At 54.5% G+C, this 19,051-nt stretch overlaps 1 protein-coding gene and 1 long non-coding RNA gene across 2 annotated transcripts; one reads left to right on the top strand and one right to left on the bottom strand.

Annotated features, from left to right (window-relative positions):
- The first annotated feature begins 31 nt into the window (after nucleotides 1-31).
- Nucleotides 32-1,879, top strand: LOC134523852 (uncharacterized). The gene is made up of 4 exons (XR_010073424.1): nucleotides 32-166; nucleotides 410-696; nucleotides 911-1,109; nucleotides 1,744-1,879. It is a non-coding gene; the product is annotated as an uncharacterized LOC134523852 (long non-coding RNA).
- On the bottom strand, nucleotides 1,765-16,590 carry FAM78A (family with sequence similarity 78 member A). The gene is made up of 2 exons (XM_063353285.1): nucleotides 14,607-16,590; nucleotides 1,765-6,617 (listed from the first exon to the last, which is right to left on the bottom strand). Exons 1-2 carry the CDS (start codon nucleotides 14,867-14,869, stop codon nucleotides 6,089-6,091), a joined length of 792 nt encoding a protein of 263 aa, XP_063209355.1. The 5' UTR covers nucleotides 14,870-16,590; the 3' UTR covers nucleotides 1,765-6,088.
- Between the last annotated feature and the right edge of the window lie 2,461 nt (nucleotides 16,591-19,051).

The raw sequence follows: 19,051 nt of genomic DNA, 5'->3' as shown, positions 1-19,051 counted from the left end.
CACCCCATCCCAGCGCTGGGAGGGACGGTCACCCCCCGTCACCCCCTCGCTGGGCGCAGGGTGCTGGGCTCAGTGCTCCTGGCAGCACCTCTCTGCAGGCGCCGGGAGCTTCGGCGCTTCAAATGCCCTGGGCCTAAATGGTGCCCGAATGGCTTCTGCATCAAAGGTGACGTACGCTCTTGCCCTGTTTTGAGGGGGAAACGTGGGACAGCCCCGAGGTTACGGACGGTGGTGGGGTCAGACCCGGCTCTCCAGGGCGGCTCTCCCGCGTTTGGGCTGTTTGCCAGGACGCTGTACCCAGCAAAGGTGTCACTGGAGGCAGCCTTGGAAATGCGGATGGTTTGAGGAGCTCTGTCGTAATTACGTGCAAGCAACACGTGAACAGTATTTTTTATTTTTTTTTTAATAGGTACTTCGAGACTCTTCAGCGCATTGCTAAAAATATTTTGCTTTAAAACTCGAAAACATGAAGGAATAAAATGAGTGTTTGCAGCTGAGCAGCTTAACAAGATGAGAGATAAAGGAAATGGGAAACAAAACCTGATTTGCATCAGCAGAGGGAAGTCCCTGCAAAAAGTTTTGAGCAAGGACCGTGGAGGCCAGGGGGCGTTTCTTCAAACGAAGGAGCCGTTTCCTCAGTCTGCTTAAAACTGAGGTTAGAAAATCGTGAAGCCAAGCAACAGAACCTCTGGAAAGGTGAAGTTTGATGCGTGGGCTCAGCGTTCACAAATGCTCCGCAATAAAGGCGGAACGTTGGCGGTACCTGAAGCCCCAGAACTGGGCTCCGCTCTGGCCCCGGCTCTGCTGGGCTCGGCAGCCGCCGTCCTCCCCACCTCCCCTCTGCCTCCTCGGGGCTTTTCCAGCCGCTCTGCGCTGACAGTAAGCGACCGGGTGCTTTCGGCTTTTTCAGGGTGTCACCCAAAACAGCTGTGAGTTGGCTGGTGTCCCCTCTCCCTCCCTCTCCAGAACTAGGACATCTAAATTTAACCTGCTATCAACAGATGAAGCCGGAGAGTTTCCACTGGGGAAAGGAATCCCGCCCAGAACCTGTCCTCTCCTCTCCTCGGCCTCCATCCCTGCACATTCCTGTCCTCGAGCCGTGACCTCCCGTACGTTTTGTTCCTCCCCTTCCCCTGCAACGTTTAGGTTTGTGTTGCTGCTGGTGGAGCTTCTCAGCCATGGGGCTGTTGGGTCTCACGTGGCCTGTGGTGGCCTCGGTGGCCTGTGGATGGTGGTGCCCGCTCTCCCCGCTGCCCGTGCCGAGGGTTGGCTACAACCGTTCAGGGCCATAACGGGCTTGGGAGAGGCTCTTGTTCGCTGCGGGCAGGACCCAGGGAGATGCGGCGAAGGGGGGACAGCGGTGTGGGATGCCCCTTGTTGGGGGTGGGAAGGCCCCGAGCGCGGTGTGGCCGCTGCAGCCCCAGCGGGGTCCGGGGGTGCTGGGCGGGAGCCGGTGCGGCAGAATTGTCCTGCAGCAGGACGAGCGAGACGTCGCTGCTCCTGGGAGGCGCCTTCACGCTTCTCTGCGGGTTGGATGTGAGAGCAGCAGAACTACTGAAAAACCAGCCGGGCCACCCCTGCCCACCCAAAATAATTCTGAGTTTCCTTTACTGGAAAACAACCAACACCTAAATCCGAATTTTTATTTTTTTTGTGGGGGGGAATGAATAATGAAATGAATGCAGCGTGGTATTTGAAAACCAGATGTACACTGCAGCAGCTTTTAACCTCTCGTTTGCCCAGGTGGGAAAGGACGGGGCTGCGCTGAGAGCCCGCCGCTCCCCAGCCGTTTCGGCTTTTTCAGCAGTGTTTACAGCAAGCATCTGACCAGGCTTTTGCTAAACAAGCAAACAGCGTCGGGAAACCCAACCGTGCGGAAGTTCGGCTGCTGCCTGCGCCGACAGGCTCGGCTCTGTCCTGCCGCCACACGACACGCGGCAGCCGGGTAATGAAAAATGCAGGATGTCGGCTGGTACGTTTAACCAGAAACCTCCGCGCTCTATCTGATGCTGACATGGAGAGAGAAGGCACTCGTGGTAAATAGGGTGTTCATCGCCGCCTTGAAACGCGAGCGCAGAGGTGGTGGAGCCATTTGTTTAAAAACAGCCACCGCCCAAACGACTCCAGGCAGACGCATTTGAAAACTTCACTTTATTTCTCTGTCCGTTATAAAAGCAGGGTTTTGTTTTTTACATCTCTGTTAAGTGTCCAGACTCGGTACATCTTGGTTTTGTTTTCACAGTATCTCTGCAAGACCAAGGACGATTCTTATTGCTGCGCCGGGAGCCGGGGCAGGGGGGGACAGCGGTGCCGGGGCTGGGGCAGCCCCCGCCGTACCCCCCCGTACCCCCGTGCTGGACCCAGCCTTCTCTCCGCTGCGCCCGCTCAACAGGTCTGCTCCCCCCCAACGCTGCTTAATACCTTTATTGACTCCCCGAGGGGCCGTCCCTCTCTCGCCACGCTCGTCAAGGGTAGGAAAGGAGAACCAAAGGGCCCGTGATGTTCTTGCCGTGTTGGCCAAGCTCCATGGCGTCTCCCAGCCCCTGCCCCGCGGCTGCCGGGGCGGGGAGAGGGCGCAGGTGAGGGTCTTGGCCAGGGCTCGCCCTGCTGCCTCCCACCCTGGACCACTGTGGGGTTTCGACAGGGACGGTCCGGCTCCCGTGCCATGCGGGGCCGTAAAGAGCTGAGCATCGTTGATGAGAGAGGTGAGGCAGAGACAAGCTCACGTACGTCATTATCCCGCGTTGGTGCCCCATCACCTCCCCAGCGCCTCCTTTGTGCATTCCCGGTTCTGCAAAAAGCTGCCAGAGAAGGAGCTTTATTTACCTCTGCTGATTTACCACCTTACTCGCCGCAGGGTGCCCCAGCTCCCCAGACATTTAAGTCCCCGTTGGGACCCCATCAATCCCTGTTCTAACCACATGGCTACTAACCAGCCGTGCCAGTAGTGATGTCTGTAGCACCTGTTACCTCCAACCACCCTTCCTTTTACACTCAGTCTGTCCCCATCAGTTTTCTAATGAAGCAGCATTGGGAAAACATCATTTTTAATCACAACGCGTCAAATCTCGAAAGCGGCAGCATCGCTATTCTGCGCCGTGTCTGGTGATGTGAATGGAGGTGGAGGGGCACGTCTCAACCTAGGCACGGGATAAAGGCATTCTTTGGGAAGGAAGAAGTCCATGCAAAGCTGACCCCAAAGTGAAATTTGAATTTCGTATTTTACTGCTCAGCTGGGTCTGTTCAGTGCAACAGGACGAATTAGCCAGGAGGTTACTACCAAATTGCATGGATGCATCCAGTCCGCCAGGTAGAGGGAGTAGGAGGGACCAGATTTACTTAATGCACTGGAGACTAAGTCCAACACGCAGCTAAGTGGAAAAGGACGTAGGTGTTCCCTGAATGTGGTTTTTGGTGACTGAGAAGAAATCTTTCCTTGGAATTCCTTTGTGCAGCTAATTAAGACAACTGGGTCTGATTTCTTCAACCTGTGCTGACATCGGTGAGAACTGTAAGTACTCAGCACCTGGAGACAAAGTGAATACCAGACAAGAATACCCCTTCTGCTCCCACCTGCGGGACTGCCCGGAAGCGCACCTACGCGGCTGCCGAGACGCGTGTAAGCGCTATCGGCTATTCACCCACAGCTCACGTCTTGTCCTCTTCTGCATGTATTGCCTAGGAGAAAATACAGGCCAGTCCCAAAGGGCTGTGCCGGTAGAGCCGTAGTTAGGGTTTGAATCCACGTAAGAAAATGGAGTTTAATACAGAGAGTGACTGTGCAAGTCAAAGTCTCCCTAGCTTCATCCTTTATAGTCCCAAAGCCTAGATTTAGGCAACCTTTGGCTCGTGGATTTGGGTTTGATCCAGTCCATTCGTTTGCAAGCTTCTTGTTGTGCTGGACCTCAAAGATCTGCCCGCTGGAGAGAGCAGCTCCATGGCCGAGCACCTCCGAAAAATGGGGGGTTGGTGCAGGGACCCAGGATCCTTGTTTGCTGGTTTGCGGCTGGGGGGAAGGGGGTGGGCGTATCTTCTGGGCATCCCTTCCCCAGGCAGGTGGTGATGTCGGACCTGTTGCCGAAGTAGATGGCGTGGCTTTGGAGAAGTGAGGAAGGAGAACTTCTTGCTGGTAATGTCCACGTGGAAGGTGAAGATGGCAATAGCAGCGAGTCGGTGCCTCTCGGAGGGGAGAGCCTTTGGAGCAGCGTGTGTGTGGCCGTGAGACCTGTTCGGAGCAGCTCAGCAGGGCCAGGCTGGAGTCTGGCACGCCGGGTGCTCTTCAGTCCCAGCTCTTGAGGCGAATTTTTAGTAAGAGGAAGAAGCGTTCTATCTAGGGGAAGGAGCTGCCGAGGGAAGGGGAAGTGATCTGCCTTAGGCCATGTGCTGGAGCAAGAGAGCGGATCCTCTGCTCCCCGTCCCGTGCCCTGTCCTCCAGATGCCACCTCTGCTGCAGAACTTCCTCCGCCTGCAAACCCTGCCCCTCCCGCTCCCACAGCCTCCCCCGCAGAAGTGCATCTGGTTATCTCTGAAGCCATCTGGCCCTTACTGAAACCTAGAGGTTCCACCCCCTGCCCCCAATGCACCTTTCTCACCGGAGGATCTACCCCCGAGGGCCGGGGGCTGCCCTGCTGGCACCTTCTCGTGCATTACACAGATGGTTGTGCCGTGACAGTACCATGGTCCTGTCTGTACCCCATTCCTGACAGTCACGGACATCGTGAGGCCATTTGGAAGAAAATTACCTACTGGCCCCAGTGTGATTTGTTATTGGGGGAAGAGCAGCTTTCCATAGCTTTTGCTTGTAGTGTTTGCTAGGAATGGGTGCCTGGTATTCTCAGACGTGGCTGTTCCTGAATTATGGCTATTGCCGAGTAGACTTGGTAGATAAAGATCTGCCCTCACTTACACCCGTGCGTCTCCAATGACTTCAGAAGGATCCTTTTTATATCCTGCTCTTCTTACAGCACCATCATCTGAATTTCATGGGAAAACAGGGCAACAGAGCTTCACCAACAGCAGCCGGCGCGCGAGCCGTTGGCTCTCGGGCCACGAGAAGGTGAGACCGTGGGCTAGCTGGGCAAACACCTGCGTGTCCTAAAGACAAACCCGGTGGGAAATCCCCCTGCCCTCTCGATCCTTGTTGACTCCCAGGGCCACAGCTCCAGCTGTGAGATTATCCGGTATTACAATGCTAACGGGAGGCTGCGATCACCACGTGTGAGCAGTGCAAGTCTGCCTGCTGCCCCTCCGGCGAAGCAGGGAGATGGCCTAGCAGCTCCCACTCAAGAGACATCCCACAGCAGGTTTGTTATTTGCATTGCTTTGAAACTGAGATTATTTCCATGCTTCCTTCTTCCAGGTTTCAAAACCAGGAAGACTTTCTTTTTATCACGCTTCTTCCGATTTCATGCCCTTTTCATCCATCGGCCCATGACACGCTGGCAATCTATTCCTTATTCCAAAGCTTTCTCCCAGAAAATCTGTAGAAAGGACATTCTGCCTGGTGGTGGTTTTGTTGGTTTTTTTCAAACATAGCTTTAAGGCAAAAGTTTGGCAATGCAAAGCAAAGTCTACATAAGGCCGCATGACTTGGATTTGCAACTCAGAACCTTACAGCTTGGAAAAAAAAAAATAATCCTTATCTTAAATAGTCAACTTTTTGCTCCAGGAAATTGTTTCGTTCTCAACCAAAAAGGAAAAAAAAAAAAAAAAGATTCTTTAAATCCCAAATAAAATGTTCTTATTGTTCTGGGCAGTCTGGACAAGCTAATGAGACTGAAGTTCAAAAAGTAACTAAAGTAGGGAAGAAAAAGACAAAAGCTCTACGGGTAGACATCAGTGTTAGTTTCTTCCCTTAGGAATCCAGTGATGAGACAGACCCCGGTCAAAGGTCTCCTCTTTAGCTTTAGCACAGTGAAATCCGTCCCAATGGGAGAAGGTAGAATGGTTGCATTTGTTGAATGACTAAAAAGTGCATTTTGATTTTGCTCAGATTATACGTGTGTATTCTAATACCTAAGTGATTGTTTTGCTTCAGGTTGTTTTTGTTTTTTATTCTCCCTTTTAGTGCCGGGACGCCAGGTGTATATTACCGATGTTTTGGAGGTATCACCACAAGTGGTGGTCCATCCTTTGGCCTCCACATGAGTACCTGAGCATCATTGGCATTGGGTTTGACAAGGGCACTGGGTGGTATTGGCTCATTCTTGCTAAGGACCTGGGGCTGCTCTTGAGCAGAGGGCTCCTGCAGCTTGGCACGCTGCCCCAGGGGTCTGCTGGGATTCACCTCGATGCCCAGCCTCATGCGCCATTTGATAGTCTGCAAGGTCACCATTTCGTTGGTAGCCGTGTTGGTTGCAACCAGCCAGGTGGTGAAGCTTTGATCCCGGTGAATGCTTGTGAGTTTGGCCACATTGCTCTCGCTGACGGGCACGGCCCACGTCACGCTCGGGTAAAAGTTGTCGTTCATACTGATGTTGAACTTGGACTCCTTCTTTGTGGGACCCACGATGGTGCAGGTTTCTGTCGTGTTTCCATACCAGGGATAGTTCACTCCGTCTGAGTCGCTGATGGCCTGGATTTTACCATCCAGTAGATCTGGAAGCTCCCAACTTGACCTGCAATAAGCAACAACAAATTAAGGATAATGCATTAATTAACTAGTTTAGAAACATGCCGAACTTTGAGGAAGGAGTTGTGAACGCATCCCCCCTTTAGCTTTTACTGGAATTTGTGCCTTTCACACCATCCTGCCGAAAAAGCTCATCCCTGCCATTAATAGTGTCTGCAGATTTCCAGGACTGGTCACCAAAGTCCATCCTGCTGTTCAACGCCACTGAGGAACCACCACCCAGCAGGGCCAGGGCTTTCCTTGCAGGGACCGGTGGCTACCTGGAGCGGTTCAAAATATGTGGGTGTTTAAGTGATGCTGCAAAGGGCAGGTGCTCAGCAAACTCCGGTGTTGGAGAAAATCCAGCACTGGAGGTCTCCTCTTGCAGCTCCCTGGCTGCCGGAGCACGGCTGAACACAAGGACTCGCTCCAGCACCGCGTGGGGGATCTCCTGCCTCTTGGGCTGGTGAGCGCAGGGCTCGGGGCTGAGGTTCCTCCTCTCAACAGCATAAAAATCTCCCGCGTGGGCAGAAGAATGGGCAAGTTCAGAGCTGGCCCTGGGGGTGAGGTGACAAAGCCCTAAGGAGTGGAAGATCAAGGACTCAGCCGGACCATAAAGCTTCCCTGTTGACTGCAACCTCCTGAACCAAAGGTTCCCACTGCCTTACGCTGTTCTTTCTTTTCAGCCCCTACCAGCAAACACTCATTTTCTCTCTGGATGAGCCGACGTCCCTCCCCGCTGGCTGCCTGGCGCTGGCAGTGTAACCCATCCTGCTCCAGCCCTAGGACGGACCCAGTTCCAGGGGCTGGGGATGGTGTTACGGTAACCAGAGACAGCGGGGCCGGCCAGCTTGTACAACTGCCTGCGCCCGCCGCCTCTGCGCTGTGCCGGCCAGACGGGCGGAAAGGTCAGCCTCTCTGGCGAGACAGTAAGTGAAAACAGTCCTCTGTCACCTTGTAATGCTGATGCAAAACGTGGAATTATTTTTTTTTTATTACTTCCAATTCAATTTTTAAGATTAGATTTGCCAATAGAAACGAGCTACTGTAAACATCTCAGAAAACGGGTTAGATATTTGCAGAGTAAAGGCACTAAGATGGCACGGCCACAGACCACGTGCTCAGAGCCGGTATTTTAAGGACATTCTTTTCAAAACCAGGCGGCTCTAATGCACCTTCTCCTTCCTGCTTACAACTCGGCCCTCCCCGCCACCCCGAGATGACGTCCCCGCTGCCCAAGTGGCAGAAGGGGCATGTGCCAGCGTGACCAGCTCGCTCCCGCTGTGGCACCTGTGGTCGTCCCCGTGGGGGGGCCGGGACGCTGGGCTGGGGACTGGCCCCCCAAGCCCTGCGGCTGCGGGCTGGGCCGGGGCACCCGGCTTATCTTGGGAGGGAGAGAGAGGGGACACGCTGGGGCTCGTCGGGGGAACTCCCCAAGCCTTTAATAAGTCCAGTGCTGCGGCTCACGATAGCTCCCTGAGCGAGGGGGGGACACACACGCGTCGGGCTCTGACGCAGCTTTGGGACAATCTGCTCCTCTCCACTGGCCAGGACTAATGTGATCGTCTCACAAGGCTGTTCTGATTGTTAATTAGTTAATGACCGTGAAGTGCCTCCATGTTTGTAACCGCTGGATCGTTCAGCAGTTAGCTGTAAATGTCTGGCTGTAGCTAGAAGATGCCATGGGGGATTTAAAGATCTCGTTTATCTTTTCTCAAGCGAGTGGGGAGTCCTGGCAAAAAATCTGCCCTGTGCAGGCGTTGGCAAGGGGCTGCGTGGCGCGGGGGACGGCTGGTTTGCAGGTTGGACGGCCTGGCTGGACCACAGAAGGTGAAGGGCAAGGCAGGACGTGGGCTGCTCTGCGGGATGCAGGGATGCTCTGCGGGATGCTCCGAGCAGCAGGACGGGGGGGCAGCAGCAGCCGGGGGTTATGCAAGGGTGACGTCTCCCCGCACAGATTTACGGGCTGCTGTCAGCTCCGGCGGCTGCAGCAATCCTCTCCTTGAGCTCACAGCCAGCAGGCAGAGGGAGTCCTTTCCCTGGAAGAAAATTTTCAGCGAAGGCAGCCAAAAGGAGATCCCTGAGCAATCCTGCCAGGACCCCCATCCACCAGAGAGATGTTCCTACGCTCTGCTCTCTAAACCCGAGTCATCCTGGCTCGCCGCCCCCCGCGCTCGTCAGAGAGAGCTGAGAAGGGAAAGGCTCCGGGGACGCTGGATGAACTCAGCCCTCGGCGGGCGGATGAGCGGAGGTCGTGCTCTGCAGCCCCCCACCTCCTCCCCAGCGCTGAAACACCATCTGGGGGCTCTTTCTCTCCCTTCCAGCAGATGGTTTAGGATTACTCTCCATTCAGACCGTGTCCAGCGCTCAGTTCAGCTGTCACCGGGGGATGAGATGTGACAATTTCCTGGAGGTTTGCTCTGTGACAGACGTGGTGCTAAGGTGCAGCCACAGCATCTCCGTGGGTGCGGAGGTGCCAAACCAGGACTGGAGATGCTACGAGGGAGGCTGATAACCCCCCTGGGCTGCTCCAGCCTACTCAGGTCAGAGTCTGGGGGGCAAATGGCAGGAGAACCAGATAGAGGATGCTCAGGAACCGCAGTTCAACTAGGATCTATTTGCCCCTGTGTTCCTTCCCAGCAGCGGTATCTGACCCCAGACAGCTCCCTACAGAATGACAGGACCTTCTCGGGACTTGCCCAGGGTTTAAATGAGAACAAAAAGGTGGAGTTGTGTCGCTGAAGGCAGGATGCTGCCTGCAGAGCCTGCGAAACCCCACCACAAAGCCCAGCGTGTCGGTGAGCAGGGTGTGTGTTGGTGAGCAGCATGGCTGCGCCCAGGGTGGCTCTGAAGAGCGCCCCGCTTAAGAGAAGGCATGGGCAGAAGCGGGGAAGAAGAAACTGTCCCGTGTTTCTTTGTGGAGCACGCTGCGCCTAATTCTAGCGAGTGTGGTTAAACCTGGGATTTCAAAACCGTCACGCTTATCTGCACAGCTTGGTAACGAGAAGAGAAACGAGGCCTTACAACGGTCCCGTGACCCGAGTGAGAGTGGAGGCTGCGCGGTGGCTGCTGGTGGAGCTGGCTGCCCCTCGCCCGCTGCCAGAGCAGAGGCTGCGTGCCAGCCAGGTGAGCAGCCTTTGCTTGCACAGCGTGTCCGTGTCAAATAACACGCCAACAACTGCCCTTTTGGATGGTTTTGGAAAGAACGCTGTGGAATGATCTTTGGCTGCATCAGCATCTTTCTGCGGTGGTGTTGAGCCAAGAAAAGATCAGAAAGTGCCCAGCAAACACTTTGCTGACAATAGCAGGGAAGAGGCGTGAAAAGAAACCAACCTATCTGGTTTCCTGGGTTCACTATAGCTGATCACCTCCAAAATCAGTGGGTTCTGGCGTGTAACAGTGCCAAGCTTGTTTCTGCCGCTTCTGAAACCTTCAGAGTCAGTATGGGCATCACCAAAGACTGCAGCTGCCAACAACCCTCTCTTAACAAATGTTGTCGTGCACCAGGAGGAAGAACTTTGAGCTATTTCTCGTGGCACAACTGTAGCCCTGCTGCTGACAGCCAAGCAGCTTTATGTAGGTTTTAGCCTCCCAGATCTCATTCAGATATGTTTCTTCCTGTTCTGCCGCACGAAATGAAGCCCCCAGCTTATCCCTGGCCCTCCAGATGGCCGCCCCACAGCACGAACCCAAGCAATCCCTGCAGCAGCCTGGGCAGGGACGGCAAATCCAGGCACGGCAGCCTCCAGCCCCGAGCACCCAGCGGTGACATGTCTACGTTCAGTTAACCTTTTCAGACAGGCATCGGGCACTATCGCATCCTCGGCCCCCATTCCTTAAAGCTCCTAATTAGTCACGGGCCAGATGGACTTGCGTAACCTCCTACTTTCCGGCACCCTTCCTCTCCACCAGCTCCCTGGAGAAGACAAACCCTGCTCAGACCCAGCCCGTGCTCCCAGCAGGTACCAGGGCAAGGGGCGGGTGCAGCGAGAAGCCACCTTGGCTATCCCACATCGCTGCCTCTGCCTGCCTCCCTGCGCTGGCGACTTCCTTTCCAGCAAGAAAACCTCAGATTCAGAGCTGCTTAAGTCTAAATTATCCTTTCGAGCGTCTCTCTCACCTACTCTGGCACGTCAAGCAATTCAAGTCAGGGTTGTAGGGAAGAGGAGGAAGGAAATGAAAGATGTTCCCCAGCTGTGGGAGCCACGCTGCTGTGGTCCCTCTTCCCCCCGTCCTCCAGCTGCAGGGTCCTGCCTCGGCGCTCGAACCGGTGGCTGGTTCAGGGGGGTAAAACTAGCAGAAAACTGGCATTGAGCAAAAGGGACGCGTTTCTGCTGGTTTAGCTGCGCAGGCTCAAGTCAGACCGGAGAGCCTGTTTAACCGGGCTACAGTGCGTGCTTACAGCCCAGGTAAGGGCCAGGGGCCGGCACGGGCAGCGAAGCCTTTTCCTCTAAACCCCTGGAGTAAATTCCCATGGTGAACTGACCTCCCTTCACTTCCCACGGAAAGCATAACCTTTTTTTCTTCGGTGAAATCTGGTTTTGATTGTGTTTTCCCTCCCGAGTGCTGGGGGTTTGTTCTCTTGACAAGCCGATTTCTCGAGTTCATCCTGTCTCTGCTGCAGGGCACCGAAGATTTAATCTTGCAAGAGCGAGATGCCCGGTAAGGCAAAGCAATGATGTGACGCTGCCCAGCTGCCCCACCGGGTCCTCCAGGGGAGAAATAGCTACCTGAAACTTCTCCAGATCCTTGGCTGATCGTATGCAAACTCCGATGTATTTATCTCTCTGTTTTGCATATCTCCATCTGCACTGCTTCTTGCACATCTCCATGGAGATGAAGAAACAAGGCTGGATAATGCCATTCCGGCGGTGCCCAGCCCCCGACACGGGTCCCACCGGGTTCTGCACGACCCGGTGCGGAAACCAGCGCCCGCCGCAGGAGATCCCAGCGGGGACCTGGTCCAGCTGCTCCTGCCCAGGCCAGAGCTCCATGGCCTGATCCTGCCGCCTCCCGCTGCACAGCAGCATCCTTCCCTAGGGGCACAGGGGAAAACCCGGCTCGGGGGAGCACTAACACCAGCCAAGGGGCCAAACGGGAGTTTGCCCCAGTTCCGCACGGAGGGGGGGGTCAGGGAGCACAGCCGCATCCTCACGCTGGGGGCTGTCACGTTCCCAGCAGCATCTGCTGACTCGCACGGAAAATAATGCCAGCTTTTCCATGTTATCTGAGCTTTATTTTTCCTTTATGTTTAAAAATACTGCATTTAGCCCCAAAATTTGTCAGCACCACTTTAAACGTGTGTGTCTAAATTATCCCCTCTGCAGCTACCATCCCTATAGGAGCGTTACGCACAGCTCCATCTGCTCCAGTATTTCTCAGCTGTTTCTGTCCTCGATGTAATGGCCAGCTTAGACACAGCTAACAACTTCGACGCATAAAAGTGAAAAATTAATCCAAAGCCTGCTCTAAGTATTAGCGCTCTGGTTGACTGACTGATATTTTTTTTTTATTATTATTATTATTATGTTCTGTTTGCCTGTCACCACAGTGGGTAAAAAATATGTATGTTCCAATAGTCCCTTCATCATGGAAAGTTGGGGCAAATACTCAGTTGGCATAAATCAATGCAGCTCCGCGGAGGTCAGTGGGATTACAATGAGTTACACCAGCTAAAGGCTTGGCCCCTCCTTTCAGATGGGTTTGTGTCCTGTCTCTCTATAACGGTCTTCCAAGAGCATGTTTCAATGGCATTAAAAGAGGCTTTTTCTCCCAAACGCCTTTATTTATAGCTTTCAGATGGCGATGGGTCTACAGAAAGAGAGCGGAGGAACAGACCAGCTCCTGCTTATGTTTGGGTAACTCTTATTTTTATATCAGTTAAATGTCATTAAGCCTCTTAAGGAAAAAAAAAAAATCTTTGTTTCCATGATTTTCTGGCTAATAGCTCTCCTACGTAGCTGCAGTGTTAAATTCTGACTACCTGTTTACAGCACTTAGCTTGTAGGTACAACTTTTTTTTGTCTCAAAGCATTCCAGCAAGGGAAGACCGCACCAAATCCTCATTTTAAACACAGGGAAACTCAGGTGCAGAGAAATAAAAGGACACGCTGAGGTTGGCAGCCCACGGCAGCCCTGGCAGAACAGCTCTCTGCCCCGTCCTTGTTATTTCGGTGGATGTGAGCTGTATTTATATACAGTGGACTTTTCTGTTTTCCTTTGCAGCTGGTCGCCAAAGACAGGATTTCTAAATGAGCCCGAGAATTACACATGCAAATCCCAAACGCCTGGAATTGGGAACATCTGAGCAACAAATTGTCCTTGCTGAAGATGGTGTCGGAGCCAAAAAGCCTACAGATTTCGGGCCTGTTGTAAGTACTCTTAAACTCAAGATAAGCCGCTCTGCTCCCTCGCTCCCGGTGTTTGCCAGGTGCCAGTTTGCTTCTCGAGGCACTTCCCGTTTGAGCAGGGAGGGGACGTGGGGACAGATGCGGGGGGTGGGACAGGCCGTCGCTTGCGGCTGCCCCTCGGCGTGCCCTTCCCTCTGCTCCACACCTTACAGCGCGGATTTGCCTTACATCCGCGATGCTGAACCCGTGTCCTCACCCCGGCTTACAGGCAGGGAAGAAGGGCCGGGGTGTGCATGCAGATGTTCAGGCCTCGAGGAGGGCACCGCACCGAGTCAGTGTGTCCTGTTCTCCAGCCCCACTCCATATTCCCATCCTCCTTCAGCCCTCCTCACCCACTTTTTTTTTTTTTAAGCCACCCAAAATGACCCTCGAGGGGCTGAGCTGGCATCTCCCCAACCCAGGGCACCTGGGATGAGCAGCCGGGAGGGTTTGCTTAGACCTGACCTCCCCTTTCTGCCTTGTCCCCAGCGCCAGGGCAGCATCAGCACCTCCAGCCACCACCCCATCTGCCAGCAGCAGGCTCAGCGTTTGTCCCCGTGGCTGGGCAGAGAGAGTCCTGCTGCACCAGTGCTGCCCCGCACCGAGAGCTGCAGGACTGGTCTGTGCAGGCAGCGGGAGATCAGGTGCCGCTGCTGATCCAATCGCGGGCCAAAGCCTGCGACAAGGGTTGGGGAACAAACTGCTGGGGGACCGGGGAGAGGTGACTTCTCACAGCAGGGAGGTGGCATTTTAATTTGACTCATTCCTGTCTCGCTATGACTGTCTGACCAGTAACACGGGGCTTTTGGTGAGCAAACAGCCCCCACGTTCCTCCTACCTTACATATATACCTATATGTTCCCACTCTTACGTTACCCAAAAGGAGGGTTAATGTGACATTTCCACCCTGCTCCAAGGTGATGCAAAAGGGTTTCATTATCAGTGGGTTAAATCCATCTTGTGCTTTCCCTGTGGGCTGCCTGCTCCCGTGGGCAAAGCAAGCAGGATTCCTCCTCTGACGTTAAAGTGCGTTCCCGAAGCCGGTGGGCTACCGCGCTCACAGCCATGGCACACTGCAGCAGCAGCACCGCACGCTGGGGACGGCACCGTGCCACAAGTGTCAGCCCTCGCCTGTCCCTGGGGCTTGTCAAGGCGGAGTTTTACCCCGTAAGGGATGGGGGGGGACAAGGAAGAGAGGAGCTGGCTGTCAGGGGAACCCCTCACCTAAAACGCGTACCAAACCAGGGGTGCCCGTCGCAGCAGGGCTGACCTGGGATTTCAGGATCTCCAGCGCTGCTCAAAAGCTGTTGTCAAATACAGTATTGCTTTTGGGTCCCTGACAGAGCAAGTGGGTTTGGGTTAGGGCTTGGGCACATTCCCAGTAGAAGAGAAGAACACCCACCCCTTTAAAAGGGCAGGGACAAGCTCTCCGGTATTTTAAACATACGAGAAAGTCCTGATAAGTTTCAGAAGGGCCGGGTTTTAAAATCAAACCAACCAGGCTATAATTTTCAGCTCAATCCATTATTTCCCAGCCAGGCCATGGTTCTCCCACTCTTTCTTCCCGCTAGGCAAATGCACCCGCACGCGCTCTTGGAAATACTTACATTCCCTGTTCCCCGTAGTGATTGTAAAATTCCATGTGGCTGCAAGCCTGGATCCAGCCCACGATCCAGGTCTCCTTCTTGGGAATAGGGGGCACCAACACTTGGGCAGAGGCTCGGAAGTGAGGGGTCCGGTAGCGCAGGACCACGCTGGAGGACTCGTCGATGCTGGTGGGAATGGGATCGATGGAGGCTTTGACTTCAATCACTGAAATACTTTCCCGGAAAACTTTGGATTTGCAGCTAATACTCTGAATACAGCCCATGGCATACCCCGAGTACAGTCCGACGCAGCTCCTGGGGTACTCCAGCAATCCTGGGGAATATTAGGCATTGAAATTATCTGGTGCTAGATCAATTACAGATCTTCTTGGTTTGTAATCTCAAAACTGATATCCATAGGATAGAAAATTCATCATGTAAAGCCTTAATTTGAGTATCCGTCTTACAAGTACTGCTCGTATTTTTGAGGTTAGCTGCACTTCAGAAGCAAAGGGCCTTTAAGATTTATTTTTTCCCCTTTTAACGACCTATTAAGTCTCTTGCTCAAAGTCTTTGGGTTAAAAAAAGGTCTCTTGAGTTCAATAAATAACGGTGGTGTTCTTAGCTGATATATTTAGTCCTTCCTTTCTTCAGATGCGGTCTGTCATTCACCGTCAAACATAGGACTAGCCGGTATTTCCCTTTATTCTTTGGATGAAAAGCAGAATGTTGATAGACACATCTATATAAATAATGAAATAGTTTTTAGCCCCAGCTTGTCACAACCGGTGTGGATTTCCACTTCCTGACTTGCAGTTGTTCATAACTTCCTTTCGCACAAAATTACAATAATAACAGAAAGAAACGACGGGTGGAAAATGCAAAAAAAAAAAAAAAAAAAAAAAAAGTAGCAAATCTCCGATTTTGGAGGCTCCTCCGCCAGCGCTGTCAGGGCTTTGGGTTTGGGGATTTATTATATTTTTTTAAGTCTTTCCCTTAGAAATAGCCGAAACCATGAAGAACGAGCCGGAGGTCCCGGTGGCGCAGGCGGGGGCTGAGCCTCCCCCGCTCCGCGCCCGCTCAGCGCCGCGGAACCGCCGCCCCTGACATCCCGCCGCCACGCACCGGCCCGGGGGGCGCCGGCCCCGCGACTGCCCTTCCTCCGCCTCCTCCTCCTCCTCCTCCTCGGCGAGCGCTCCTCCGCAGGCTTGTCCGACCTTCCTCCTCCTCCTCCTCCCGCTGCCGCCGCTCCCGGGCGAGCCGGCTGTGGCTCAACCGGCGGGGCTCATGGAGGGGGCGGCGGGGGCTGCCCCGCACACGCGTGGGTCCTCCGGGGGGTCGGGGGGATGTCACAGCATCCCGCGGCGGCGGGGACCAGCGCCGAGCACCGGCGGCCGCCGCGCACCGCGCCGGGCTCCCCTGCGCTGCGCGGGGGCGAGGTGCGGCGGGGGGGGATGGACCGGGGGGGGAGGCTCCTTCTCTCGCTTCTCTCGCTCTTTTTTTTCTCTTCCTTCGCCTCTTTGCTAGATGCCCGGGGAGGTGAGAGGAGCAGGATCGGTGCCTCCGCCTCCTGGCTGCCGCAAGCTTCCTCTCTCGCAATACATTCATGCATACGGGGACGGCGCCGGCCCCCCCGCCCCCCCGGGGCTCAGCCTCGCCGGTGGAGCAGGGGGGTGCGGGGGGGTTCCCGCTCCGGCCGCCGTCGCAGCATCAAAAAAAAAAAAAATTAATAAAATAATAAAATGAAGGCAAGCGGGTCAAACTTTGCAGAAAGTCGTTGGTAGCCTCTCCCTGCCGCCGGCTGCCCGGGCAGGGACCGCCGCATGACAGCGGCTCCGCCAGCCCGGCGGGGGGGGGACGACACCGGCGACAGGGCTCAGCACACCCCCCCCTCCCTGTCCTCCCTCCTTCGCCCAGTCCCATCCCTCCCCCTGTATTTCGCTTTTCAACTGCAGCTGTTGAAGCTAAACCTCCTTTGCAAACCCAGCATTTCCTCCCACGCCTCCGCGAATTGTGGGTAATGTAGTTTTGGGTTTTTTTTAAGAAACGTCTTTTTTACTTTTTTTTTTTTTTTGATTTAACTGCAGTGTATTTTCTCTTGGTTTTTCAGATTAGGATTTTCTTCTCCCAGCTGGAGCTCGGTTGGTAGATTCGGTAAAGGGACGGTCTCCTTATTTGCAAAACCTGTAGCCCTGGGCTGGATGGGCTGTGATTCAAGCGACTGGAAATGCAAAGCTCTCCATAGCAGCAAAGGGACTCGACTCAGGAGTAGCTGGAATAGAGAGGGAGAAGCGTCTGAGGCAGCAGTGGCCTGTGGGAAAGTTGTAAACTTCTGTTACAGCCCGTTTTAGGCGTAACGTCGCTGCCTGGTCCTGCTGACCGTCAACCGGCTGAGGATCCGAATGCTGAAGGTGAGGTGCGTGTGTCCAGCTTCTTGGTGGTGGCTGCTGTATGTCAAGCGTTTTGCCAGGCTCTGGGTGCGCGTGTCCTCCGTGACTTGTTTCTGAATAGGAAACCTGGGGAACTGAGAGGTAAAAATTGCTTTGCCGGTGCCACTTGCGGTATGGCACAGCAGCACAGAGCTAAGCAAATGTCTTGTAGTGCTTCCCACCCCGCGCTCCCAGCAGGCTCGATCAGCTCACACGGTGCCTGGTGTTTTTCAACACTGTGCACTTGCCGTCTGCCCTCCGGCAGGTCGGAGAGACTGGAGCTACTGGGTGATCCTGACAAGTGAACGCCACAGGACGAGGGGAGGCAGATTTGCTCCTTTCCACCCACAGCAGGTGGAAAAAAACCCACACAGTATATTGTTATGTTTTTCTTCTGCGCGTTTCTCAAAGCCTTGGCTAAGTATTTATTTAAACTTCACAATCTCTATGAAGGGCGCAATTATAGTCACTAGCCCTGCAACAGATACATGAACTAAGAACGCACTCAAGCTACGAACTTGCTACCACAAGAAAGAATGAAATGAGCATCTCCGAATGAAATATCCAGTTGCTTTGGCAGCCTCCAGAAGGTGCTGAAATACTTTGACATTTCCAAGACACTTTCACACTTTTCAAACAAGCTTGTCACAGTTTCTCAGAGCATTATGAATCGGGCGAAACTGCATATTCTGCAACTCTAGTTTCGCTGAAGCTTTAGCCAGGTCTTGCTTCAACTTGGCTGTGTCTGGTGTTCTGGTCAACTAGGAAATTGCATTATCTCATTCTAATTAAATCAGCTTTTCATCTTCAGCTGGAGTTTTCTTTGGGTTTTGGTCGTGCCTGTCTCTGTCGTGCTGCTGTGAGTGATTAAGGCATTAGCATGCTCCACCCCGGAGCGGGTGCATGAAGCTGTGCGCAGAACGGTTCCCGTGCCCGAGAGCGTGGTGCTGGCTGATGGAATTGGCGCGGTTGCGAGGCCAAGCTGTGGTGAGTAAGAGTTAGGAGCGTCTGGCGATGCTGTGAGTTGGGTTTCCTTCTGCTGCTCGTTTGATGGGCTTGTTCCCGTCTCCTTGTAGCAGGGCCATGCTCCCTTCCTGCTATTGCTCCCCCCGGCATCGCGGCCTGCCCTGTGCCTCCAAGTCCTTCCAAGCACGTTTTCTGAAAGGCAGGGTCTCACCTTCGCCACCTGAGCAGCGGCAAATAAAACCAGCCCACCAGAGGCCATGCTATGGTGTGCTAATGGGCCTGACCGGCACTGCTGCGTGTGCTGTAAATACTGCAGAATATTGTATTTTATTTTGGCCAAGCTTTCTTTTCTCACCCCTGGAAGAATCCCACCCGGGAGCGCTGCAGGTTTGCTTGCAAGCTCTGTGGCTGCGAGCGCTGCTTCGTGGCCAGCCGCGGCCAGGGGCTGGGGCGCACCAAAGCTGCCAGTGAATAGCGGCTAAAGGGGATGTTGCCATCCCTCCTGTCCCACCCGCGTCTCCGGTACGGTCTGCATGGCCGTGCTGGCCCCTGAAGCCGTGCACATGTGGCTACTATGCGGGGCATTGTGGCCGGCAGCCCCCAGTGCAGGGGACTGCAGCCCCGCAGGCAGGCAGGGGTGGGCCGGCAGGCGGGGGGCACGGCCGGGACCGAGTGGATGCCGTGCGTGGAGCATGTCGGATTTGTCCATCTGGGTACACTCCGAGGCGCTCGATGGCCTGCCTGGATCGGATGTCAGGCCTGGAATAGCCCCGCCGGAGCAGGGAGCCTGTCTACAGGTTTAGCGGAGATATTTATAAACCCCTGGGTTTGTGGCTGTTTTGTGAGCGGAATGTGTCTCCTCCGAGCTCGCTGCCTCCCTTCCTCCGTGCGTGCAGCGGGACAGTGCTTGGCCCATCCTCACTGCTGGCATCGGGGACATTTCCCTCCCAAGCTCAGCTTGTCGTGGGGACAGGCGGTGACAGCCCGTCCGGCTGCAGGAGAGACCGCGTTGCTGTCCTTTCCCGCTGCGCTTTTGGCGGGGGTTTGCTGGCACTGCCTCCGTCCCGCGCT

This window comes from Chroicocephalus ridibundus, chromosome 15, assembly GCF_963924245.1.
Source record: "Chroicocephalus ridibundus chromosome 15, bChrRid1.1, whole genome shotgun sequence".
Lineage (NCBI taxonomy): Eukaryota > Metazoa > Chordata > Aves > Charadriiformes > Laridae > Chroicocephalus > Chroicocephalus ridibundus.
Note: the sequence above shows the minus strand (reverse complement) of the source record. Positions and strands in the feature narration are given on the sequence as shown.